We start from the raw sequence: 24,151 nt of genomic DNA, 5'->3' as shown, positions 1-24,151 counted from the left end.
TTGGAAGATATTTCTAATTCTTTTCATGACCCATCCACACTACCCATCATTTCTTCCAGACCCATAACTAGACTAAAGTCCCAACAGGCCCCTAAAGGTGAGGTACAAAGTATCACACATGAGGAGGTATGTTATACTCCAAAAGAATTGTGTGAATTTTCCAATTTATATAGACAGAAATCAGGGGAATATGTGTGGCAATGGATTTTAAGGGTGTAGGATAATGGTGGGAGGAAAATAAGGCTGAATCAGGCTGAATTTATTGATATGGGCCCACTAAGCAGAGATTCAGCATTCAGTGTTACAGCTCGAGGGATTAGAAAAGGCATTAACAGTTTGTTTGAATGGTTGGTTGAAACATAGATCAAAAGGTGGCTGACATTACTTGAGGCTGAAATGCCAGAATTGCCCTGGTATAAAGTAGATGAAGGGATCCAGAGGCTTAGAGAGATTGGAATGTTAGAGTGGATTTATCATGCAAAGCCTGCTCTTACACAACAGGAATGTCTGGAGGATGCATCTCTTGCCAGAACAGTGAGAAATAAATTTGTGAGACTAGTGCCATCATCTCTGAAGAGCTTTGTAGTTGCCCTCTCTGTAGGTCAGATATTACTGTGGAAACTGCTGTCATTGAGCTGGAATCCTTAAACACAATAGGATGACCAGATTCCGAGTTGGCAGAAGCCAGGTGGCAGCACTTAATCGCCAAAGACAGGGTGGACATGGCTATTATAATAGACAGCAAACTCAAAGCAAGAGTCAAAATAATCTGACTCACAGAGATTTGTGACATTGGCTAGTAAATCATGGAGTACCTAGAAGTACAATAAGTGGGCAGTCTGCTAAATTCTTGTTTGAACTGTATAAACAAAGGAGTTCTAGGTCAAGTGAACAGAAGTCTAACTTGAATTACAAAAACACAGAGTCACGGCTCCTTAATCAATTTCCAGACTTAAGACGATTTACAGACCCAGAGTCCCTTGAATGAAAGGGAGGCCAGTTCCCTTTAGGGGAGAACCCTGTTACGCTGCCACAAATCTATATTGCTAATCTTCCTCCAAGGTCTTCCTCCAAGGAGACCGACGGCCTTTTACCAGGGTAACTGTGCTTTGGGGAAAAGGAAATGATCAGATATTTCGGGGATTATTAGACACAGGTTCAGAAATGGCATTAATTCCAGGGGACCCAAAACATCACTCTGGTCCACCAGTCAGAATGGGGCTTATGGAGGTCAGGTGATCGATGGAATTTTAGCTCAGGTCTGTCTCACAGGGGTCCAGTGGGCCCCCGGACCCATCCTGTTGTTATTTCCCCTGTTCCAGAATGCTTAATTGGAATACACATACTGAGCAACTGGCAGACTCCCCACATTGGCTCTCTAACTTGTGGAATGAGGGCTATTATGGTGGGAAAGGCTAGGTGGAAGCCACTAGAACTGTCCCTACCTAGCAAAATAGTAAATCAGAAGCAATACCGGATTCCTGGAGAGATTGCAGAGATTACTGCCACTCTTAAGGACTTGAAGGATGCAGGGGTGGTGATTCCCACCACATCCCCATTCAACTCTCCCATTTGGCCTGTGCAGAAAACAGATGGGTCTTGGAGGATGACAGTGGATTATTGTAAGCTCAACCAGGTGGTAACTCCAATTGCAGCTGTTCCGGATGTGGTATCATTGCTTAAGCAAATCAATACATCACCTGGTACCTGGAATGCAGCTATTGATCTGGCAAATGCTTTTTTCTGAATAGCTGTTAGTAAGGACCACCAGAAACAGTTTGCTTTCAGCTGGCAAGGTCAGCAATATATTTTCACTGTCTTACCTCAGGGGTATATAAACTCTCTAGCCCAATGTCATAATCTTGTCCGCAGGGACTTTTATCATTTCTCCCTCCCACAAAACATCACACTGGTGACGTTATATTGATGATATCATGTTGATTGAACCTGGTGAGTGAGAAGTAGCAACTACTTTAGACTTATTGGCAAGGCATTTACGTGTCAGAGGATGGGAGGTAAATCCAACAAAAATACAGGGGCCTTCCACCTCAGTGAAATTTCTAGGTGTCCAGTGGTGGGGGGCATGTTGAGATACCCCTTCTAAGGTGAAGGAGAAGTTACTGCATCTGGCCCCTCTTATGGCCAAAAAAGAGGCACAACACCTAGTCGATATCCTTGGATTTTGGCGGTAGCATATTCCTCATTTGGGTGTGCTACTCCAGCCCATTTATTGAGTGACCAGAAAAGCTGCTAATTTTGAGTGGAGACCTGAACAAGAGAAGGCTCTGCAACAGGTCCAGGCTGCTGTACAAGCTGCTCTGCCACTTGGACCATATGATCCAGCAGATCCAATGGTGCTGGAAATGTCAGTGACAAATAGAGATGCTGTTTGGAGATTTGGCAGGCCCCTATAGGAGAATCACAATGCAGACCCTTAGGATTTCGGAGCAAACCTTACCGTCTGCTGCAGATAAGTACTTTCCTTTTGAGAATAGCTTTTGGCCTGCTATTGGGCCTTAGTAGAGACTGAACACTTAACCTTGGGCCACCAAGTTACCATGAGACCTGGGTTGCCTATTATGAGCTGGGTGTTGTCTGACACACCAAACCATAAAGTTGAGCGTGTGCAGCAGCACTCCATCATAAAATGGAAATGGTATATAGGAGATAGGGGCAGAGCAGGTCCTGAAGGCACAAGTAAGTTACATGAAGAAGTGGCCCAAATGCCTATGGTCTCCACTCCTGCCACATTACCTTCTCTTTCCCAGACCAGAGCTATGGCCTTTTGGGGAGTTCCTTACAGTGAATTTACTGAGGAAGAGAAAACCTGGGCCTGGTTTACAGACGGTTCAGCACGATATGCAGGTACCACCTGAAACTGGACAGCTGCAGCGCTACATCCCCTTTCTGGGGTGTCCTTGAAGGACAGTGGTGAGGGGAAATCCTCCCAGTGACAGAACTTCGACCAGTGCACCTGGTTGTTCATTTTGCTTAGAAGGAAAACTGGCCAGAGGTGCATTTGTATACTGACTCGTGGGCTGTTGCTAATGGTTTGGCTGGATGGTTAGGGACTTGGAAAGACTGTAATTGGAAAATTGGTGACAAAGAGGTCTGAGGAGGAGGTATGTGGATAGACCTTTCTGAGTGGGCTAAAAACATGAACATATTTGTGTTCCATGTGAATGTGCACCAGAGGGTGACTTCAGCAGAGGAAGATTTTAATAATCAAGTGAATAAGATGACCCATTCTGTGCATACCAATCAGTCTCTTTCCCCAGCAACTCCTGTCATTGACCAATGGGCTCATGAACAAAGTGGACGTGGTGGTAGGGATGGAGGTTATGCATGGGCTCAGCAACATGGACTTCCACTCACCAAGGCTGACTTGACTACAGCCACTGCTGAGTGCCCAATCTGCCAGCAGCAGAGACCCACACTCAGCCCCCAATATGGCACATTCCCTGAGGTGACCAGCCAGCTACATGGTGGCAGGTTGATTACATTGGACCACTCCCTTCATGGAAGGGGCAGCAATTTGTTCTAACTGGAATAGATACATACTCTGGATATGGGTTTGCTTTCCTTGCATGCAATGCTGCTGCCAAAATTACCATCCATGGGCTTACAGAATGCCTTATCCATCGTCATGGTATTCCATATAGCATTGCTTCTGATCAAGGAACACACTTCACGGCAAATGAAGTGTGGGAATGGGCGCATGCTCATGGAATTCTCTGGTGTTGCCATGTTCCCCATCATCCAGAAGAAGCTGGATTGATAGAATGGTGGAATGGCCTTTTGAAAACTCAATTACGGTGCCAACTAGGTAGCAATACCTTGCAGGGTTGGGGTAATGTTCTCCAGGAAGCTGTGTACACTCTGAATCAGCATCCACTGTATGATGCTGTTTCTCCCAAGCCAGGATCCTTGGGTCCAGGAACCAAGGGGTAGAAATGGGAGTGGCACCACTCACTATTACCCCTAAGGATCCACCAGGAAAATTTTTGCTTCCTGTCCCTGCAACCTTGAGCTCTGCTGGTCTACAGGTTTTAGTTCCAAAAGGGGGAGTACTTCCATCAGGAAAAACAACAATGATTCTGTCATGGTCAACTTCATGTGTCAACTTGGCCAAGTGGTGTTACCTGTTTGTCTGGTTGGGCAAGTGCTGGCCTGTCTGTTGCCTTGAGGACATTTCAAAGAATTAGATCATGATCACGTCAGCTGCATCCACAGCTGATTCCATTTGTAATCATCCAAGGGGAGTGTGTTCTGCAATGAGTGATGCTTAATCTAATCACTGGAAGCCTTTTAAGGAGGATTCAGAAGAGACAGGCTCTGTTTCTGCTTTGTTCAGTAAGCCTCTTCTGTGAAGTTCATCCAGACCCTCCATCGGAGTCATGAGCTTCACAGCCTGCCTTATGGATTTGGACTTTACATTCCCATGGTTATGTCAGACACTTTTATAAATTTTATATTTATGGATATTTCCTGTCGATTCTATTTCTCTAGAGAACCCTAACTAATACACCATACTTAAGAGTTTGACATGGGTTATAATTCCACAATTTTAGGTTTTTACTTCTTACTGTTCTAAAATACTGGAGACTAGAAGAGATACCAGTTTAATGGTTCAGTATTCATATCGTTTGTTCAATCCTATCTTCTCTGTATAACTCCAACATCACCTTTGGTCTTTCCATCCCTCTCCTTAGGAGTGTTTGGGCTATGGAAATTCTAAGTTTTTCATATTGGAAGGGTCTGCCACTAATATGGGGTAGGGAGATGGGAGTATCTGATGTTCTGGAAAGGCTAGGCTAGGTTTCAGGATTTATCAGGACTAGGGACCCATGGTTGTAGGTTTCTGGAAAGTTACTCTAGTGCATGGAGCCCTTGTGGAATCTTATATATTGCCCTAGGTGTTCTTTAGGATTGATTGGAATGGTCCTGACTGGGGATTGGCAGGTTATGATAGGTAGCAGTGTCTAACTGAAGCTTGCATAAGAGCAACCTCCAGAGTAGCCTCTCAACTCTATCTGAACTCTCACTGCCACTGTTACTTTATTGGTTACACTTCTTTTCCCTCTTTTGGTCAGTATGGAATTGTTGATCCCATGGTGCTGGTCTGGATTCATCCCTGGGATTCATCTTCCACATCTCCAGGGAGACTTTCACCCCGGGATGTCATGTCCCATGTAGGGGAGAGGGCAATGATTTCACTTGCAGAGTTGGGCTTAGAGAAAGTGAGGCCACATCTGAGCAACAAAAGAGGTAATTCTTAGGCATGCCTATAAGTAGTCTAAGCTTCTCCGCTACCTACACACATGTGCTCTTGAAGCCTTCTAACCCCCTCTCCCAAAAGAAATTATTCTTTCCTATGAACTTGCCAAAAACTGTATCTGTACATCTCTTATAGCAATTATACCTTGGGTTTTAGTTACTTATTGGAATGTTATGTGCTCCCCATTAGACTGTGGAAGAGTTTCTTTTATTTTTACTTTTATAAACAACAAACAAACATACAAACATTCTTGATATGGTTACAATCACTGTCTCACAAATATCATCACATAGTTGTGTATTCATCACCATGATCATCTTTTTGAACATCTGCATCTCTCCAGCAAAATAAAGAAAAAAGAAAAAATTCATACATGCCATACCCCTTATCTCTCCCTCTCATTGACCGCTAGTATTTCAATCTACTCAATTTATTTTAACCTTTCTTCCCCCTATTTTTTGTTTATTTCTTATCCATATTTTTACTCATCTGTCTATACCATAGATAAAAGAAGCATCAGACACAAGGTCTTCACAATTACACAGTCACATTGTGAAAGCTGCATCATTATGCAATCATCTTCAAGAAACAAGGCTGCTGGACACAGCTCTACCATTTCAGGTACTTCCCTCTAGCCACTCCAATACACCATAAAAATAAAAAGGGGATACCTATAAAAGGCATAAGAATAACCTCTTGACTCTGTTTGAAATCTCTCAGACACTGACCCTTTATTTTGTCTCCTTTCTCTCCTCCCTCTTTTGGTCAAGAAGATTTTCTCAATCCCTTGATGCATAGTCCCAGCTCATTCTAGGATTTCTGTCCTATGTTGCCGGGGACATTTACACCCCTGGGATGTTTACACCACGTGGAAGGGGGTGGGGAGGGCAATGAGTTCGCTTGATGTGATGGGTGAGAGAGAGAGAGGCCACGTCTGAGCAACAAAAGAGGTTCTGTGGTGGTGACTCTGAGGCCTAATTTTAAGTAGGCTTACCCTATTCTTTTCTGGGATAAGTCTCACAGGGGAAAACCACAAAATTGAGGGCTCATCCTATTGATTTGGTTGTCCCACTGCTTGTGAGAATATCAGGAATTCTCCAAATGGGGAAGTTGGATTTTTGCCTTTTCTCCCCATTCCCCCAAGGAGACCCTGCATTTATACCTTGGGTTTTAGTTACTTATTGGGATGTTATGAACTCCCCATTAGACTGTGGAAGAGTTTCTTGAGGTCAGGGACGCTATCTTCAATATCCTTGTATTACTCACTTTGGCAAGTAGGGTATTTGGGCCCAGCAGTATTGAATGTTGAATGACTTAGTTTTTCCTTTAGAATAATCTTTTAATTTAGGGGCTAGGAGGCACATTTAGTTGGAGTTAAGGGGATATATTTACGTGGTTTATAGCTACCTCTATGTATAGTTAAGTTACTGTTTCCAGGAATCCTCCTTCCACCCACTGGGAAAATTCGTGTAGCATTGTAACATGAAAGAGTGATACACCTTGATTCATAATATGAATGTTCCAGGGGGCCTGGCGTCTGAAGTATGGAGGTAGTGGAGGAGAAACATGGTTTAAACTGCATGGAGTCAGAAACTAATCTTTGGAAAATTAATTCCCTCATCAGATATTAAAATTGTAAGTAGAGGATTTAGTTCTCCTTGAGCCTTGTCAAAAAAGAAAACCTCTCTTACTAGAAATCTACTTAATGTGCAGTGTATACATTTTTTTTTTCTCTTTTTTGTACCCAGTTGGAAACTGAACCAGGGTTCTCAGGCATGGCAGGCAAGAATTCTGCCACAGAGCCACCATCGCACCACCCCTACAATTTTAAATATAGCATATTAAAAAAATTCTGTTGGAAATCATGCAAAATAGTATTGATCAGAATTTTTGTTTTTGTGGAACCAAACCTATAACAGTTACAATACATAATAAATAAACACTAACTTGTGTACCTAATCTTAAAATTTTAATTTTATGTTCTTTTTCTTAATGGGGATTTCCTAATGTTATAAACATCAGGATCCACAAGTTTTTATTTTTAATATGATGATTTAGGTTTTTCCTGAGGTTTAAATCTTAATCTCTATTGAGAATATATTTTTATCTTCTTACTCAAATATGTCTTTGAAATTGCCAATAGTAAACCTTTCTGTTTATGGCTGCTTTTCCAAGTTATATTTTAATTTGGGTGTGAAGTTTCATTAGTGCTATGTCAGTAATTATTTTTCATTGTTGGTAATTCATAATGGAGTGACCAGATTTTCTTGATGCAATCTTGAAAACTGGCCTCAGTATAGGAAATTATCACTTAACAGGAGGGATAGAACAAGAACAATATTAGCTAAGCCTAACATGCTTATAAAGAGAGATGAGATGACACAAACCTGGCCCCCAACCTAAAGGAAAACCCTCAACCCTTATTTTAAAGTTGTTTTTATGGATTCAAAGTTGAGCATGATCTAGTCCTACTCTCTTTCCTACCCACTCCTCCCTTTACATTTTCACCAGGTGTGAGATTCTAGTTTTATTGGGTCCTAAGGAACTTAGGGGTTTAGGGAATGAAAGGATTGCATGATTAAATTCCTTCTATGGTGTCAAAGTTTCAATATGTACTGTCATCATTTGAAAGATCAGCTGAAATAATGTGTAAGCTTTTCTGTAAATGTTAAGTGTTGTGCTTTGTCGACATTACTGTTGTCATTATTATGTGGGTAACATTATATCTAGTAAGAATGAATAAAAGAACATTGATTAACTTGTATAAAGAAGAGATTTAGCCTCTTAATGGAAGAAAATCCTGTTTCTGAAATAAGGTAATAAGGGTGTTTGCTTTAGTTTGCTAAAGCTGTTGGAAATGCAATATATCAGAAATGGGCTGGCTTTTACAAAGGGGATTTATTAAGTTACAAGTTTACAATTCTAAGTCCATAAAAATGTCTAAACTAAGGCATCCAGAAAAAGTTATCTTGACTCAAAAAAGGCTGATGTCTCAAATGGGAAGGCACGTGGTTGGCATCTGCTGAGCCACATTCCTGGTTCCATTTCGTCCAGCTTCTGATTCCAGTGGCTTCCTCTCTAAGCGTCAGTGGGCCCTCACTTAGTTGTTCCAGGACAACATTCTCGTTTTCATCTCTTAACTTAGCATCTCCTGGGGCCAGAGAGTTCTTCTCTTTTGTTTCTGGGTTCAAGTTGCTCTCTCAGCATCTTTTGTATCTTTGGACATCTGTGTTTATGTTGGCTCTGAAGCAACTCCAAAATGTTTGCCTGCTGGGCCCCATGGCCTGCCCAATTTAATGAGATTTTTAATAATAATAAATGAGTATGGTAGAACCAGAGCTAAAAACACCTTTGTCTTTAATCTAATAGCACATGGTCAAAGGCATTTTAGATTTCTTTCTATATTGTTTCATATTGTTTCTATTTAGTACTACTTTTATATATATCTATAAATGAATATTTTAATTAATTTTATTCTAGTTGCTAGATGGATTTTTCCTCTCAAGGGTAGAAAGCCTGATTATATATAGGTTCCTCTTAGTAATCCGTTTTGTCCTTAGAGTGAATCTTTTCTTCACTACTTGTGTTGACTTTTATACATACCAAAGTGCATTTGTGTAGTTATAATAAACATTATTTCATTTTCTCTTGAAAAGAGTTAGCTGTGGGCAATGTGACAGTGGCTCAGTGGCAGAATTCCCACCTGCCATGCCAGAGACCTGGGTTGGATTCCCAGTGCCTGCCCATGGAAAAAAAAACAACTCATTAAATTGAGTCCTTGAAAGAAACAAATGTGTTAAATGGAAAAAAAATCACTATGAATAAAAAATTGTGATTAATTAAAGGTATGTTTCAGGTTTGCTTTGGAGGTTATTTAGGTGGTGTGCTATTCAAGGTTCTCTAGAAAAATAGAACCAATAGGAGAGATTTGTAACTATGAGATTTATAAAGATGTCTCATGCAACCGTGGGAGTGGAAGAGTCCAAAATCCACAGGCAGGCTCTGAAGCTGGTGGCTCCAATGAAGGGTCTGGATGAACTCCACAGGAGAGGCTGACTGGATAAAGAAGCAGTGAAAGAGTCTCTCTTCTTTCTTAAAATCCTTCAATGGATTGAATTATCTCATTGTGAGAGAGACGCCTTAGTTGGTCACAAATATAATTAGCCACAGATATAATCAGCTGACTGATGACTTAATACACCAGCCTTCCAGTTTATCAACCAGCCATAAGATATCCTTGCAGCAATGGTCAGGCTAGTGCTTGCCTGACCAGACGACTGGGCATAATCACTTGACCAAGTTATCACTGGGAACTTAACTACCACAGTTCTGAGCAAAGACAAATTCACAGGTTCGAATTTATCTTTGTTCAGTAACGTTAAGTTCCAGGAAAGAAAATGCATTTATACCTTTGAAAAGAGTGGATACAGTTTCAACTATTTAATTTGCATTTGTAAAAACCAATATTTTTAGATTGATCTGAGGTTTAGCAAATTTATGAAATTTGTTCAGATTGTTGTTTTCATGGTTTAATTTGATTCAAGTCTGCTTATGTATGACCCCAAAGCTGTAGTGAGAAGATTTCTCCTGAAGAAAAAAGTTGAGGTGGGGGGATATTTACCGTCAATTATTTATATTGCCACAAATTTATAAAATTGATGTATTATTTTTCCATAAACGCTGAGTAAGCACATATTTGGATAGTAAAAAATAACCAGTTCACATCATTAAAACCTGTAAAGACCTAAATTCAACTGATAAACAAAAGGATCCTAACCACTTCAGTTGAGCCAAGTTTATGACTAATTTGTTTCTGAAGTTAGGCAAATTGTTCATTCGAGTCATACTAGAATTGGGTGATCACAATGCTTTGTGGACTTCATAGTCCTGTCTTCCCCTTTACGTTTTATTTTTCCCTCCAACATGCCTTTCAAAACAATCCTAGAAGTGTGTGTATATGCAGAGAGAACAATTTTCTGAAATTTCCTTTCAAAATGGATAGGTAGGAAATTTGAAAGGGAAGAAAGAATGCATGTGAACATAATTTACTATGAAGGAAAGCATCATTCATTATAAAAACTAATTTTGAAGGCATGAAATAAAAGAGGACACGAGACCTGGATTTCTTTTCCAACAATTTAGTCTTAAAATGAGTTTTTTAAAATATATAATCTAATATTTAGTATTTGCCTATTACGTAGTTTTTCCTTTTAAAAAGAATTTTCAGATATTCCCCTTGATGTTAACAACCACTTGGGAAGTGGGTCAGAGGGGCTTTGCATTTGAACTACAGAGGGCGCTGGAGGCGCTGGGACAGGTCACCACTTGACCGTGGGGTCGTTCCAAAGTCGGGGCCGGGACACCAGCCCTCGGCTTTCGCAGGCTCTGCTGACATCAACTTCTGGGATTCCACCGCTGTCGCTCCTGACAGCGACTCCTTCCTCCAGCCGGCTGCCCAAAGCGCAGTCTCGTGCCCACAGCCTGCGGAGAGAGTGACAGGCGCTGCCAGGGAACATTAAGGTCCACGACGAGGTGATGGCCAAAGGGCGTCGGCTTTGTGGCGTCAGAGTGACCTGGGTTTGAAGTCCTGGACCTTCTCTTACTTTACGTGACCTTGGGCAATCTCTCTGAGCCTCAGTTTCCTCATCTGTAGAGCGGGTATGCTTTGCTTTATTCCTCAGGGTTTACTGCCCATTAAATGATATAATGCACTAAACGTCTTAGTTTATTGTTTGGGTCGTAGAAAGCGCTGCTGACCTGATTGGCTATAAATCTAACTAGTTCTGGGGTGAGTTAGACCATGATCTCTACGGACTTGGGGGAATATCCATCTGCAAAATGGGCGCAGTGTAAATAGCAGTCTTTCAGTAAGCATTATTTTGCAAACAACAAAAAACTGTTTTTTGTCCATCTATCCTCCTTTGGTACTGAATGACACTTGTTTACACAAAGTGGGGGCTGGAGGAGCGGGTCCGGAACCTAAGGAAACTTGAAAAACGAGAGGGCAGGACACGGTGGCGGTGGGTGGGAATGGGTAGGAGAGAGGAGGAGGCGAGGAAGCCTCAGTTTAGCTCGGAATAGCTCCAACCCCTTTCGCAGCCAGGTGAACCTCTTGCTTTCACAGCTCAGCCTGGAAGCCTTTAGGGTGGCCCAATAGACAGATTTGCAGCACCGGGTAAAGGGCGCGGGGAAACCGCGTGGAGCAGGAAGGGGTGGGGTCTGCGGGGTTAAAGGCGGAGCCTAAGGGGAGGGCCTGTAGGACTCGGGGGCGGGACTGTAGCTTTGGGGCGGGGCTACGGGCAGGCTAGGGGTGGGGCCTCGTGGAGTTCCACGGCTGCGCGCGCCACGTCTGTCTTACAGAGCGTAGGGGGAGAGACGGGCGGAGGGAAAAGCCGAGCGGGGCGGGCACCAGCTCCTCTCGCGAGATCTGGTCAAGGCAGCGGCGGCGGTGGCGGCGGCGGCGGCGGCGTGTCCGTGAGAGTAGCGTGGGGGTGGGGGGAGAGGTGGCGGCCGCGGCGTCGGAGCTACGCCACACTGGGCCGGGGCGCTGGGAGCCTAAGCGCAGAGCGGGGTCGTGGCGGCGGCGGTGAGAAGAGGGAGGAGGAGGAGGGGGTGCCATGGCAGGGCAGCAGTTCCAGTACGATGACAGTGGGAACACCTTCTTCTACTTCCTCACCTCCTTCGTGGGGCTCATCGTGATCCCGGCCACATACTACCTCTGGCCCCGAGACCAGAATGCTGGTGAGTCCCGCGGGCACTTGCCTGCGGACCCGCGCAGGCCCCGCCGGCGGCTTCGGGCCCCGCCGCTCCCGCACGCCCCGGGGCTCAGCCCAGCTCGCCGCGTCCGGGGTGACGCCGCCCGCGCGGCCGGGCCTGGCGTCCAGGCTCTGCCGCTGGCGGGGCCCGGGCCCGGTGGTGCTGCCCTCGGTTCCTCCCCGGGCTCCTCTCCGCCCCTCTTCATTGTCCTCCTCAGGAGTTTCGCTTCGCACCCTGTCTCCCATTGTTCTGGTCGATGTTTGCAGCTTCCTCCTCCCTCTTTGTCTTCTCTGCCTTTGGTGTTTTTTTGTTTGTTTTGTTTTTCTTTTTGGAGGGAGCTGAGGGTGGGATGGGAAGGACGGAAATTGGGAGGTGAGAGAAGAGTTGGCAGAGGAGGAATCTGAATGTGTAGGCACAACTCTGAGCCCCCAAGTCACGGTCCTCTTCCCCCCACGCCCCTATTTCCAGCCTTCGTTACAGATGTGTTGGGCACCCTCTGAGCCGAGTGGCATGTTTAGGACTTAAACTGAGCTCACCAACCGCCCTCTGCCCCTCCCCCCGTTGCTTTTTCATTTGTTCTCTAACACAGTGTGGGGTTGGATGCAATGCCATTATTCCCCTTCGCAAAATAGGCTTTTATTTCTTTTCCTCTGAAGTTTCCTGTTTATGACTGGAAAAGTGCAAGTGTGAACGATTAAGGGTCTTTTAAATCATTTTGTAGGTAGTCGTGAGATCGCTCGTCCATTTGCTTTAGTTCTCTATCTTTCGTCTGAAACACCATTGGATTAGAATATAGTTAGAACAATATAGATTCTTTTCAAGGTATTTTATGTTTGAGTAAGTTTGGATTCCATTGCACTCTATTAGGACATATGACAGGTGGTATAATTCTTAATGCAGGTGGAACTACAAGGGCCTAATAGGTTATTTGTGGTAGTATTAACAGTGACTTGAGAATTAACATTTAGGGAAAGCTTTCTATTCCACCTAGAGCTCTGCTAATTGGCTTAAGCATGTTTTAAATTAGTGTGGTGGAGGTCTAGGTTATCCAGGTTATATATACTACTTCGCAGAAACCAAGTGAAGAATTTAATCAGCTCAGTCTGTGGTTTAAGAGTAATCTGATAACCTGTAAAAGCTTGAGTTACATAATGAAAACAAAATAAAATGAATTTAGAATAAATAGTAACAGAATTCCATCTTTTGGTACATTTGACAATAAGTTTAAATATCCATTAGATGCAAAAATATGCCCAAAGTTACCATTCTTAATGGTTTTCTTGTTCAGTGAATAGTTTATGAAAATTGAATTTTGAACTGTTGTGCTTTGTTTTCCTAAACCCATTTAAATTGTCTGTGATCTTTGGATAGTGGTTGTATATAAGTGCTGAAGTCTTGATACTGTAATAGTTTCTAATTTAGGCCATTCTTCTGGTGATTTTATTTTTGAGTTAAAAGAGTGCTCTTTGCATCATGGTAGTTTGAGTTTACCTGTCACCCATTTATGTGCAATTGTTTGCGTAGATGTGGGATGGTGAGTGTGGGTAAGCTATGTTAGAACATGGCTTGAGAAGCTACCCAGATTTCAGTAGTCATCGTTTAAATCTACACTAGCTATTTTTACTAGATTTACATTAGATTTTTGAAATTTGCAAGTGAGTTTCATGGTGAGTTTTGCTTTGTTTTAAAATTTGTCTGATAAATATAACAGGCAAATAAATCGTACTTGAGTCCCTTTAGCTAAGTGGGCTTAGGAAAAGTGGTAGTTTAGGAGGAGGGAATTAATATTGATCATTTGTAAGTCATAGATTTTATGTTTATTTAATCCTTAAAAAAATACAGTGAAGTAGGTGCTATTATTGTCATCCGTTTTCCAGTTGAAGGAACTGGAGTTTAGAATGCTCAAGTAACTTTCCTGTAGGTGAAACCTGGATTGGCACATTGGTCTGCTTAGCTGCAAATACCTTCGATGCTTCCATACAGTTAGAAAATTTGGTGAACTCTGTAGGTGTTGGTTTGCCTTTCATTCCATCAGGTTCGCTGCTTCAGACTTCCTTAGTAAACGTGCTCATGTTGATTTAGTCTTGTCCAAATTGCATTATGAAATTAAGGGGGATACTTAAATGCTATTATAATCATTATGAAAATTGTTGGATACCACTTGAACTTTTTGTGGGTCTACTGTAATAACTTGAGTTGTTTCTTTAGAATTATTGTGGTATTAAAAGGATGTTTTCATCGTAGCAACTGTTTTCCTCAGTTCAGTTGCAGTATCTTGATTGTCAAAGGAAGATCTTGAATTACATGTTTACCCAAAGCTTTGAAAAATCAAGTTTTCCAGGTCTTTGCAGCAAAATAATTTGTTCATTTGTACTGCCATGAGGCTACTTACAATTTTTATTTAGCTCATTTAGAAAATAGTCATGTTTGCTGATGGAGTAGTAATAATTTGAATGTTGGTGCTGTTTAAAACCCTGCAGGGAATCTTAGGGTTTAAGCAGAGTATTATCTGTAAAATCTGAAAATTTCTGAAACACTTCTGTCCCTAAGGGTTTTGAGTAAAGATGTGGACCAGTAGTACTTTTGAATAGCACAACAGGAATTTTAATATTTGGGTTTGAAGCTTATTTAGTTTTCACTTAAAACTTGAAGTAGTAAAGAAGTCAAATACAAAAATATAAGCAGATGAGGGTGGGCAACAGTGGCTCAGCGGCAGAGTTCTTGCCTGCTGTGCTGGAGACCCGGGTTTGATTCCTGGAGCCTGCCCATTCCAAAATATATATATATATATATATGCGTGTGTATATATATGCAGATGAGTTTGAAATTCAGAGTTCCTCTGACAATCTTGACTTTCCAGGCATATCCTCTGCAGGAAAGCATGAAAAGATTTGCTCTGCTGGCAGTTAAACAGCCCTTTCAGTTCGGTTTAAGTAGTCTTTATTTAGTTTATTTATTTTTTGACACATTTTCAGATTTCACTTTCAAGGTTGACAGTTGTTTCATTGTGACTCTTTTGGAATTACTGGGCTTTTGAGTGTAGTAGGAAGCATGGCCCCATTTCACAGGTTGTAAAATCTAAGGTTTGAAAAATATAAATAGCTTAGTTATTGGTACATTTGGCATACTAATTGAATTTACCCTGTTGTCCAAAACTTTATTAATAGACTCTCTCTGTGTTGGTTTTTGCTTAATCTGTTATAATTAATATCCCTTTTAGTAGTTGAAGGGTCCTATTTGCCTTATTCTCTCGGTTGTTTAAAAATTAGCTGAATAAAATGACGATACTTTTTCAGACAATTACCGACAAAATGATCTAGCTCTGTATGAAGTAAAAACATCCAAGGTTTACATTTCCTTAAGTAGTTCTCAATCCTGGCTCTGCAGGGGAGCTTTTGAAAACCCTTATGGCAGGGCCCCATCCCCAGATATTCTCATTTAATTGGTCTGGGGTGGGTGCTGTCTATCAGTATTTTAGAAGGTCCCTAGGTGATTCCAAAGTGTACCCAAAAGGGGAAGAAATTCCTTAGTAATGGTTATTTGCTCGGGTTGTCAGTTTGAGAAGTAGTGGATTTATTTTGAAATGTGATCTTTGGGGGGAAAAATCCCCTCATGTTTTAGTCTTTTGTTTTAAAGAACTAAGAGACACTTCCTGTAAACAGAGCTGCAATGTTGTTGTAGTTGAAAGCCAAATATTGTCAAAACTAACATTAAATAACATGGGTATGCAATCGGTTTATTGTAGTCATCTATTAATGACTTACGATGTAATTTAGCATTGTTCGGTGTTTGGAGCTTTATGTATTTGTCCTTAGCATTTCAATATAATTGTACATACTTACCTTAGCACTACTCATCTTTGGCATTGCCCGCAATACTGTACCATGACCTTTCGTGTGCACTGCCCACGTTGTTCCTTCTTGATGACTTTTAATGTTTGTCATGTCTGGTACTTTTAAACAATATGTATTCTTAAAGTTTATATGTGATGTAATAAATCTGACATTATGCTTAGGTGCATAATTTTGGTTACTACTTTATTTACTGTAGAAGAGTCAATTATTTTAAATACTGTTTATCATTGGGGTCCCAGGATATTTTAAAGGAGAAGATAACTAATTATTAGTAATTCAGTTGATCAGAACCGTGTTTTTATTATACTTTCCATAAGTTAAGGATTATGTATCCTTTGAATTGAGATAAATGTATCATTACTGTTTCCAGGTTTTTTTGGTTGTTTGTTTTTTGACTACTAGGCTTTACTTTTGGGGCTCTTTGACCTTACTTTTTCAGAAATGTATGGTTTTGGAACCTGGCTCTGCTGCTTACTAGTTGTGCCTGCGATCTTCAAGCAAGTTATTTAACTTATATGTGCTTCAGTTTACTTATCTGTAATATAGAGACAGTACTTCTCTGTTTCATAGAATTAAAGTAATGATTAAACAAATAACATGCAAAGTGTTGTGTCTTGGCAAGTCCTGTTAGCTCTTGCTGTTTTTGCTAGTTATGGAGGCTTTCTGAAACAATTTGATACTTAAATTCAGATTTTTTTCTCATTATTTGAAAAGACTAATGAAACTTTTTAAGACATTCCATTTCTTTATTTTTCTTTGCTTGCTCCTCTCAAGCAGTATCCAAATGAATCTGCTCTTTGACTTTTGGAATGAGAGTAGTCCATTTTAGGTGCTTAGTAATCTAGTGGGAAAAGCTCTGAATTTGAAGTTAGGCATTAAATTCCAGCCCAATTCCTCTTTAGTTATATCTGAGCATTTGGCTTCATTTTCTACGGGTAGTAATAACCTGTTCAAGAACTATTTATGGAAAGCAAATAAAAAATTGCATTTAAACATGTTTGCAAAACTAAAAGCACTATAAAAATTCCTTCATTTAGCATATATTTATAGAGCATCATCATTGTGCTAGATGCTGCTTCTAAGTGACAGAGTTAGATTTTAAAAATTGCAGATACCTACTGCAGAAAAGCACAGGAACAAAGCAAAAATTGCTTGTGATTCCTCTACTCAAAGGTGATTAAACATTTTGATGTGTCACCTTCCCCTCCCCTCATTTTTCCCCTGTGGGAATGACTTTAGACCTAGTCCCTCCTCTTGTAGAAGACCGCTCCCCCCTCCAGTCTGAAACTGGTAATTGCAGTCCTCCTCATCTCTTCATCAGCTCAGCTACTGCTTGTTGAATGCTTACTTGCGGCGTAGTGAGTAGTACTGAATGCACTCACAGCAGCACTTTGAGCTAGATTCATGTATTGTTCTTATTTTATTGATGAGAAAACGAACTCTAGAGGAGGTAACCAGTTTGCCAAAAGACATGTATAGCTGCTAAGTAGAAGTTTGGGTGTTTGACCCAATTCTGTCTGATGTCAAAACTTTGCTTTATAATGAATACTCTTTTCTGCCTCCTGTAATTTAATAAATATAACGTATTATGGTAAGTATAAAAATGGCAAGTGGAATAATTCTATCCCTGGATTTAGGCAAGTATTTCATGCAGAGGAGGTAATAGGAGTTAAAAGCCAAATGGAGAAGGGCTCTCCAAAGTAGGGAAAAACATGCAGAAACATGGACATGTTCAGTAAATGGTAAGAATTTAGATGTGATTTATGTGGAGCAGCAAGTTAATCATTTTAAAGAAGTTTATCCTGTAAGTCATTTGGAAAACAGTGGAAGTTTTTAAGTAGGAAGTTTTTAGGTTTTGCTTTTGTGGAATGTTGTGTGGAGAATAGTTTGGTGGCTGGGGAGGTAGGTGGTGGCTGGTTGGGGCAATGACTAAAAGAAGGGGAAGCCTATTTTAGGGGCTGTTACAGTACTGTATTGAGGAGGCAGTATTTAGAGGAATGACCAAGATGTAGAGAAAAGAGGAGTCTAAGACAGCTTGGGTTAATTATGGGATATAAGCACAGTGGAGAGAATGAGAGAGGGGAATTAAACTCTTGATTTTTCAGTAATTCTCATCTTTTATTTCTCACCCTTTGAAAGTCATTTGCTGATTGGGCCAGGTATAACCTAATAACCTTTTTAAATTGTGAGATTGAATGCAGGGAAAAGAATGGGGATGCACATTTCTATTTAAAATGAAATATTGTCTTTATCAATTGATATAATTTATCTGAATGATTTCTAATTACAGTAGGGATGGTATTTCAATCTCGTTCAGGGGAATGTTTTTAACATTAGAAAAAAACCAGTGGTATTATCTTTGTGTTTAAAGGAGCATGCCTTATGAATGCCCCTATTTAAGTAAGGGTATGTAGTCTTCCTAAAAATTTAGATATTGAAGAAATAATTAGAGATATAAGTTTGAGTTACAAAATAAGAAAGTTCCCTCTATCCTGATGGGAAGAGGATTATGAGACCTGTAGCATTTATGCAAGTCTTACTTAATATAGGAAACCAGCTGGGAACTTGGCAATATGAATTATAGCACAACATTTGGATGTTGTAGATGTGTTGAAAAGCATTAGATTAGTAATTGCGTTGTGTAAAATTGTCTTTATTTAAAGCATGTTACGTACTTGATTAATCTTATAGAAGATAGGTTTATTTTCATATTCTCAGATGTTTGTTCCCTTATTCATACTTTTTATTCAGATATGAAGATCATTAAAAACATACTCATATTGTTCATAGACTTCATTTTTAAAAATATTTATTTTGAATAGACTTTATTGATGAGAACTGAAGGTATACCAGTTCACCATCGCATTATTTGAAAGGTGTTCATTCTCCTAAAAAGGTACACCTTACATTTTGAAATTGTGCTTGTGTTAGTATGGATGTGAAGACTTTTTCTTGTTTAGTTGAAGATTTTTTTGGCTTTAGATTTTTACCTGTTTAATCTAGTAGCTAATGATTGAGCATTCATTGACAGTACTAGTGTGGCAGATAATACAAAGATGAATGCAATATATGTATATATGTCTTTTGATAGAGTTTGCAATCTGGGTGGGGTTGGAGGATTAGGATTGGATGAACACAAAAATTATTATACCCAGAACACAACAAAGTGTAAGAGAAGTGCTGTGGAGGTCTGAGGATAAAGTATTTGCATCTAGTAGGAGATGGAGGTGGAGATTTAGTGATTGGAAAAGGATTTGCGGAGTTAGGTGGGTTTTGACTAGACTTTTAAGATCGAGGAAGATTTCTGTGGGTGGAATGAGGGGGTGGTGGTGTAAAGAAGCATTAGAATGAGTAAAAGCATTGAGGTAGGAAAGCATGGGACCTCCAAGTATCTATCAGATCAGTTGGAGCTAGTGTTCATAGAGTGAAAAAGTCTGAGAAAAGACTAGAAAAGTAGATTTAAGTTATACGGCGAACCTTTGTATGCCCAGCAGAAGTTTATGTGTGGTTTGGTTGGCGGGATGCCATTTTTGGATGTGTTAGAGAATGATTTTGAAACTGTGATTAGGCAAGTTAATTTAACAGCATCTTAGCGGATGAGAAAAAACATGAGATTAAAAAGCAGATAGGGAATAATGTGAGCCTGAACAGTGGACAGTAGGAATGGACTGGGCATACTTGAGATGTTACTGAGGTAGAATCTATTTTATAGGGTAACTTATTGAGTACAGCTTAGCAGTGAGGACCTCTTAATATCGGAGTGCCCAAGGCTGAGTTTTTCACTTCTTTTTCATCTACACTCACTCATTTGGTGATCTCATCTAGTCTGTGGCTTTAAATACCTTGTGTGAGAAGATTACAAAATTATATTTCGGGTCTATATCTCTTTCCTTATGCTCCAGACTTGTGTCAGTATACCTGCCTAATTCACATTTCCATCCTGCTAGCTAATAGACCTCTTAATCTTTTTTTTTAAATATTTTTTGTTGTGAAATATAACATATATACAGAAGAGTAATTAATTTTAAAGTACAGTTTAAGAAGTAGTTATAGAGCAAATTTCAGAGTATAGTATGAGTTACAATTCAGCAATTTCAGGTATTTCTTTCTTGCCATTCTAATTCAGAAACTAAAAAGAAATACCTACGTAATGATTCAGTGGTCATAATCCTTTCTTGAATCCTCACTTTGATGTTGCACCTCCTCCCTCTCATTTGATCATTCGCTCAGTCTTCAGAGATATTTGGGCAGTGACCCTTCTTAATTTCTTCATGTTGAAAGAAATATTGATGTTTTTGGGTAGGGGAATGCAATTGGTTCATGTTCTGGGAGAGACTGGTGCCTCTACGTTTCAGGATTTGCTGACATAGGACCAACTGGAGGTTTCAAGTTTCTTAAAAATAAAAAGTAAAACTTTTTATAGAGTCTTAGATAGAGCGCTGGGTTATCTTTAGGGTTTTCATGTATAGTGTTGATTGGGTCTTGGCATACTGTGGCAATTTGTAACATCTGGCTGATGCTTGCAGAAGAGTAACCTCCAGGATGAACTCTTGACTCTATTTGCAGTCTCTTAGCCACTGAAACTTTATTTTCTTTTATTTTTTTGAAACTTTATTTTGTTACATTACTTTGCCCCCTTTTGGTCAAGCAGGTATTCTCGATCCCACGATGCCAGAGTGTGGCTTATTCCTGAGAGTCATGTCTCATGCTGCCAGGCATGTCCCATGCAGGGGCAAGGGTAATGAGTTTATTTGCAGAGTTTGGCTTGGAGAGAGGCTACATCTGAGCAACAAAAGGGGTACTCTGAAGGTGACTCTTAGGTGTGTTTCTGAGTAGGCTTAGCTTACCATTATGAAAGTAAGTTTCATAAGGGCCAGCTTCAAGATCGAGGACTTGACTTATTAAATTGGGTATCCTCAGTGCTTGAGAGAATATCAGGAATTTCCCAAGTGCAGAAGTTTAATAGTTCCTTATTTTTTTCCCAGTGCCCCAAGGGACTTTGCAGATACTTTTTTTTTTTTTATTATCTGCCAAATATTCTGAACTGTATCATGGTATTATATTGAACTATCAGAATTATCACATTTGATTCACTATTTTAAGCTTCATGTATTTAGGTTGCTTAAATAAATTGGCCAGACTGGTTAAGTTAGTGTGCTACAGAAATTTAAATTTTGGACAGAATAAACATCTCTTCCTTTGGTCTCACACAGAAGTTGGAGTTTTAAAATACAGACAGTATCATCCTTTACCTTGTATTCTGATTTACCTTAGTGCCAACCAGTTCAGCTTAATTCATTTCTCTGATTGAAGTCTGACCTCTTTTTCATCTTCTTTAACAGTTGCTATATGGAGTAGTGCTGACTTTTAGAGCTGTAGAACTCAAATCCTGAGTCTTAGGTGTTACACAGTTACCTGTAGATCAGGGAACTACCAAGTTATATACACTGAGTGCAGCATCTCAGAATAGAGAAATAACCCTTAAAACTCGGGAATGGATGTGACCTGTGGTAAGAGCTTAAAATCTAGCCCCTAGTTTTCTTAAAAGCATTTTCAAAGAGACCATAGAATATTTGTCCTTTTGTTTCTGGTTTTTTTGTTCACATAATGTCCTCACGGTTCACTCACTTCATCACATGCCTCACAACTTCATTCCTTTTTTGTAGCCAAGCAATAAACCATTTCATATATATATATTACAGCTTGCCCTTCCACTCCTCAGTTGATGCTTTCAGCCACCTCCATTCATTGCAAATGTCTGTTCGTGTCCCTACTTTCAGTTCTTCCAAGTATATTCCTAGATTGCTTAATCCTATGGTGACCCTGTATTTAACCTCCTGAGATCCGCAACATTACCCTCTAGAGGGGCTGCACCATTCTCCTTCCCTACCAACGTTGAATAGGCAAACCCTTCTTCCACATCTTCTCTAGCATTTGTATCTTTCTACTGATATATTTGTTTATTTTTGATTCTGTGGTTTTTGTTGATATATATTCACACAGCATACATACCATCCAAAGTATACAGTCAGTATCTCACAGTATCTTTACTTCATTGTGCAATGATCCTCACCCTCAGTTTTAAGCAACTTTTCTTTGCTTCAAAGAGAAAAATAACAGATACAGCCACACGTAAAAGAAAACTCAAAATACCACATATCCTTTATCCTCCCCCAATTTACGCCTTGTATTGGTGTGATATTGCTAGTTTATTTCTGTTTAATATAGTCTGTGGCATGCAGTAGATAATTTTCCCCATTTACCACTCTTATTAACCCTTTGTACAAGTGTCATACATTTGAAGTAGTTTATGCAAGAACTTATTTATATTTATAGTGTTAATCGCTGAGATACATGACTTTAGACAATTCCTTTCAATCGTATTCACCTTCAATAGGGACTATTACTTATAATCCCATTAACAAACTACTGTCACCTCCATCCATTCCCAAACATTTAAGATCAACCTTGTTAATAAATCTGTACATAATAGGTAACTGCTCCTCCTTCTCTAACTTCTGTCTATCTCTGGGTCCTCTATATTCTACATTTTAAGCTTCTGAGTTTACATTTCTAGGTGGTTCTTATAAGTGAAATTATATAATATCTGTCCTTTTGTGTTTGGCTTATTTCACTCGGCATTATATCTTCAAGGTTCATCTATGTTGCATCTTTAGAACCTCATTCCTTCATACTGCTGCATAATATACTGTCGTGTATATATACCACAGTTTGCTTAGCCTCTCATCTGTTGACGTGCACTTGGATAGTTTCCATCTTTTGGCAGTTGTGAATAAAGCTGCTATGAATTTCAGTGTGCAAATGTCTGTTCGTGTCACTGCTTTCAGATCTTCTGGGTATATACTCAGTAGCGAAATTACTGGGTCACAGGACCACTCAATAATTTAGTTTTCTGAGAAATCGCCAAACTGTCTTCCATGGTAGCTGTACCCTTTTACATTAGAACTAGCAGTGAATAAGTGTTCCATTTTCTCCATATCCTCTCTAATATTTGTAGTTTTCTGATTTTCTAATAGTGGTCATTATTATTTCCCTAATAGCTGATGAAGAGGAACGTCTTTTCAGGTGCTTTTTAGCCGTTTATATTTCTTCTTTGGAAAAAATGTTCATATCTTTTACCCATTTTATAATTGGGTTAATTGTCCTTTTGTTGTTGAGTTGTAGGATTTCTTTATATATATACTGAATATCAAACCCTTATTAGATAAATGGTTTCCAAATATTTTCTCCCATTGAGTTGGCTGTCTCTTCATCTTTTTGACAAAGTTCTTTGAGGCTCAGAAGTGTTCAGTCTTGGAGAATTCCCATTTATCTATTTTCTCTTTTGTTGCTTGTGCTTTGGGTATAAGGTCTAAGAATCTGCCTTCTATTATAGGTTTTGAAGGTGTTTCCCTTTATTTTGTTCTACAAATTTTATGGTACTGGCTCTTATATTTGAATCTTTAATCCACTTTGAGTTAATTTTTGTATATAGTGTGAGGTAGGGGTCCTCTTTCATTATTGAAGAGACTATTGTGTCCTAATTCAGTGGATTTGGGGGGGGGCTTGTTAAAAATCAGTTGACCATAGGCCATGCCTTTGATCTTTTTTAAAAATTTTTTAATTTTTAAAATATTTGTATTGATAAATCTTCACACACATACATTCCATACATGGTATATAACCATTGGCTCACAATATCATCACATAGTTGTGTATTCATCACCATAATCATTTTTTAGAACATTTGCATCACTCCAGAAAAAGAAATTTAAAAAAAAAAAGAAAAAGTTCATGCATCCCATACCCCTTGCCCCTCCCTCTCATTGACCACAAATATTTCCATCCATCCAATTTATTTTACCCTTTGTCCCTCTTATTATTTACTTATTCTTTATCCATATTTTTTTACTCATCTGTCTGCACCCTGGATAAAAGGAGCAACAGACACAACAGAGCAACAATCACAATCACACTGTAAAAGTAATATCTTTATATAGTTGTCTTGAATAATCAAGGCAATTGGAACACAGCTCAGCAGTTTCAGGTACTTTCCTCCAGCCACTCCAATACACCATAAACTGAAAAGGGATATCTATATAATGCATAGGAATAACTGCCAGGATAACCTTTCAACTCTGTTTGAAATCTCTCAGCCACTGAAACTTTATTTTGTCTCATTTCTCTCTTCTCCCTTTTGGTCAGTATGACTTTCTCAGTCTCTTGATATCAGGTCCTGGCTCATCCCAAGATTTCTGTACCA

The 24,151-nt window shown here is 39.8% G+C and overlaps 1 protein-coding gene across 1 annotated transcript in view; it reads left to right on the top strand.

Moving 5' to 3' along the window:
- Positions 1-11,717: 11,717 nt before the first annotated feature.
- The window catches only part of SEC63 (SEC63 protein translocation regulator), a 106,055-nt gene continuing 93,621 nt past the window's right edge, over positions 11,718-24,151 (top strand). The window contains exon 1 of the mRNA XM_077162564.1: positions 11,718-12,019. Within this exon, the coding sequence (XP_077018679.1) occupies positions 11,896-12,019 (124 nt within the window). The 5' untranslated portion in view covers positions 11,718-11,895. The remainder of the gene's footprint in view (positions 12,020-24,151) is intronic.

The sequence above is a fragment of the Tamandua tetradactyla genome, chromosome 5, assembly GCF_023851605.1.
Source record: "Tamandua tetradactyla isolate mTamTet1 chromosome 5, mTamTet1.pri, whole genome shotgun sequence".
NCBI lineage: Eukaryota > Metazoa > Chordata > Mammalia > Pilosa > Myrmecophagidae > Tamandua > Tamandua tetradactyla.
This window is presented reverse-complemented; position numbering and strand designations above follow the sequence as displayed.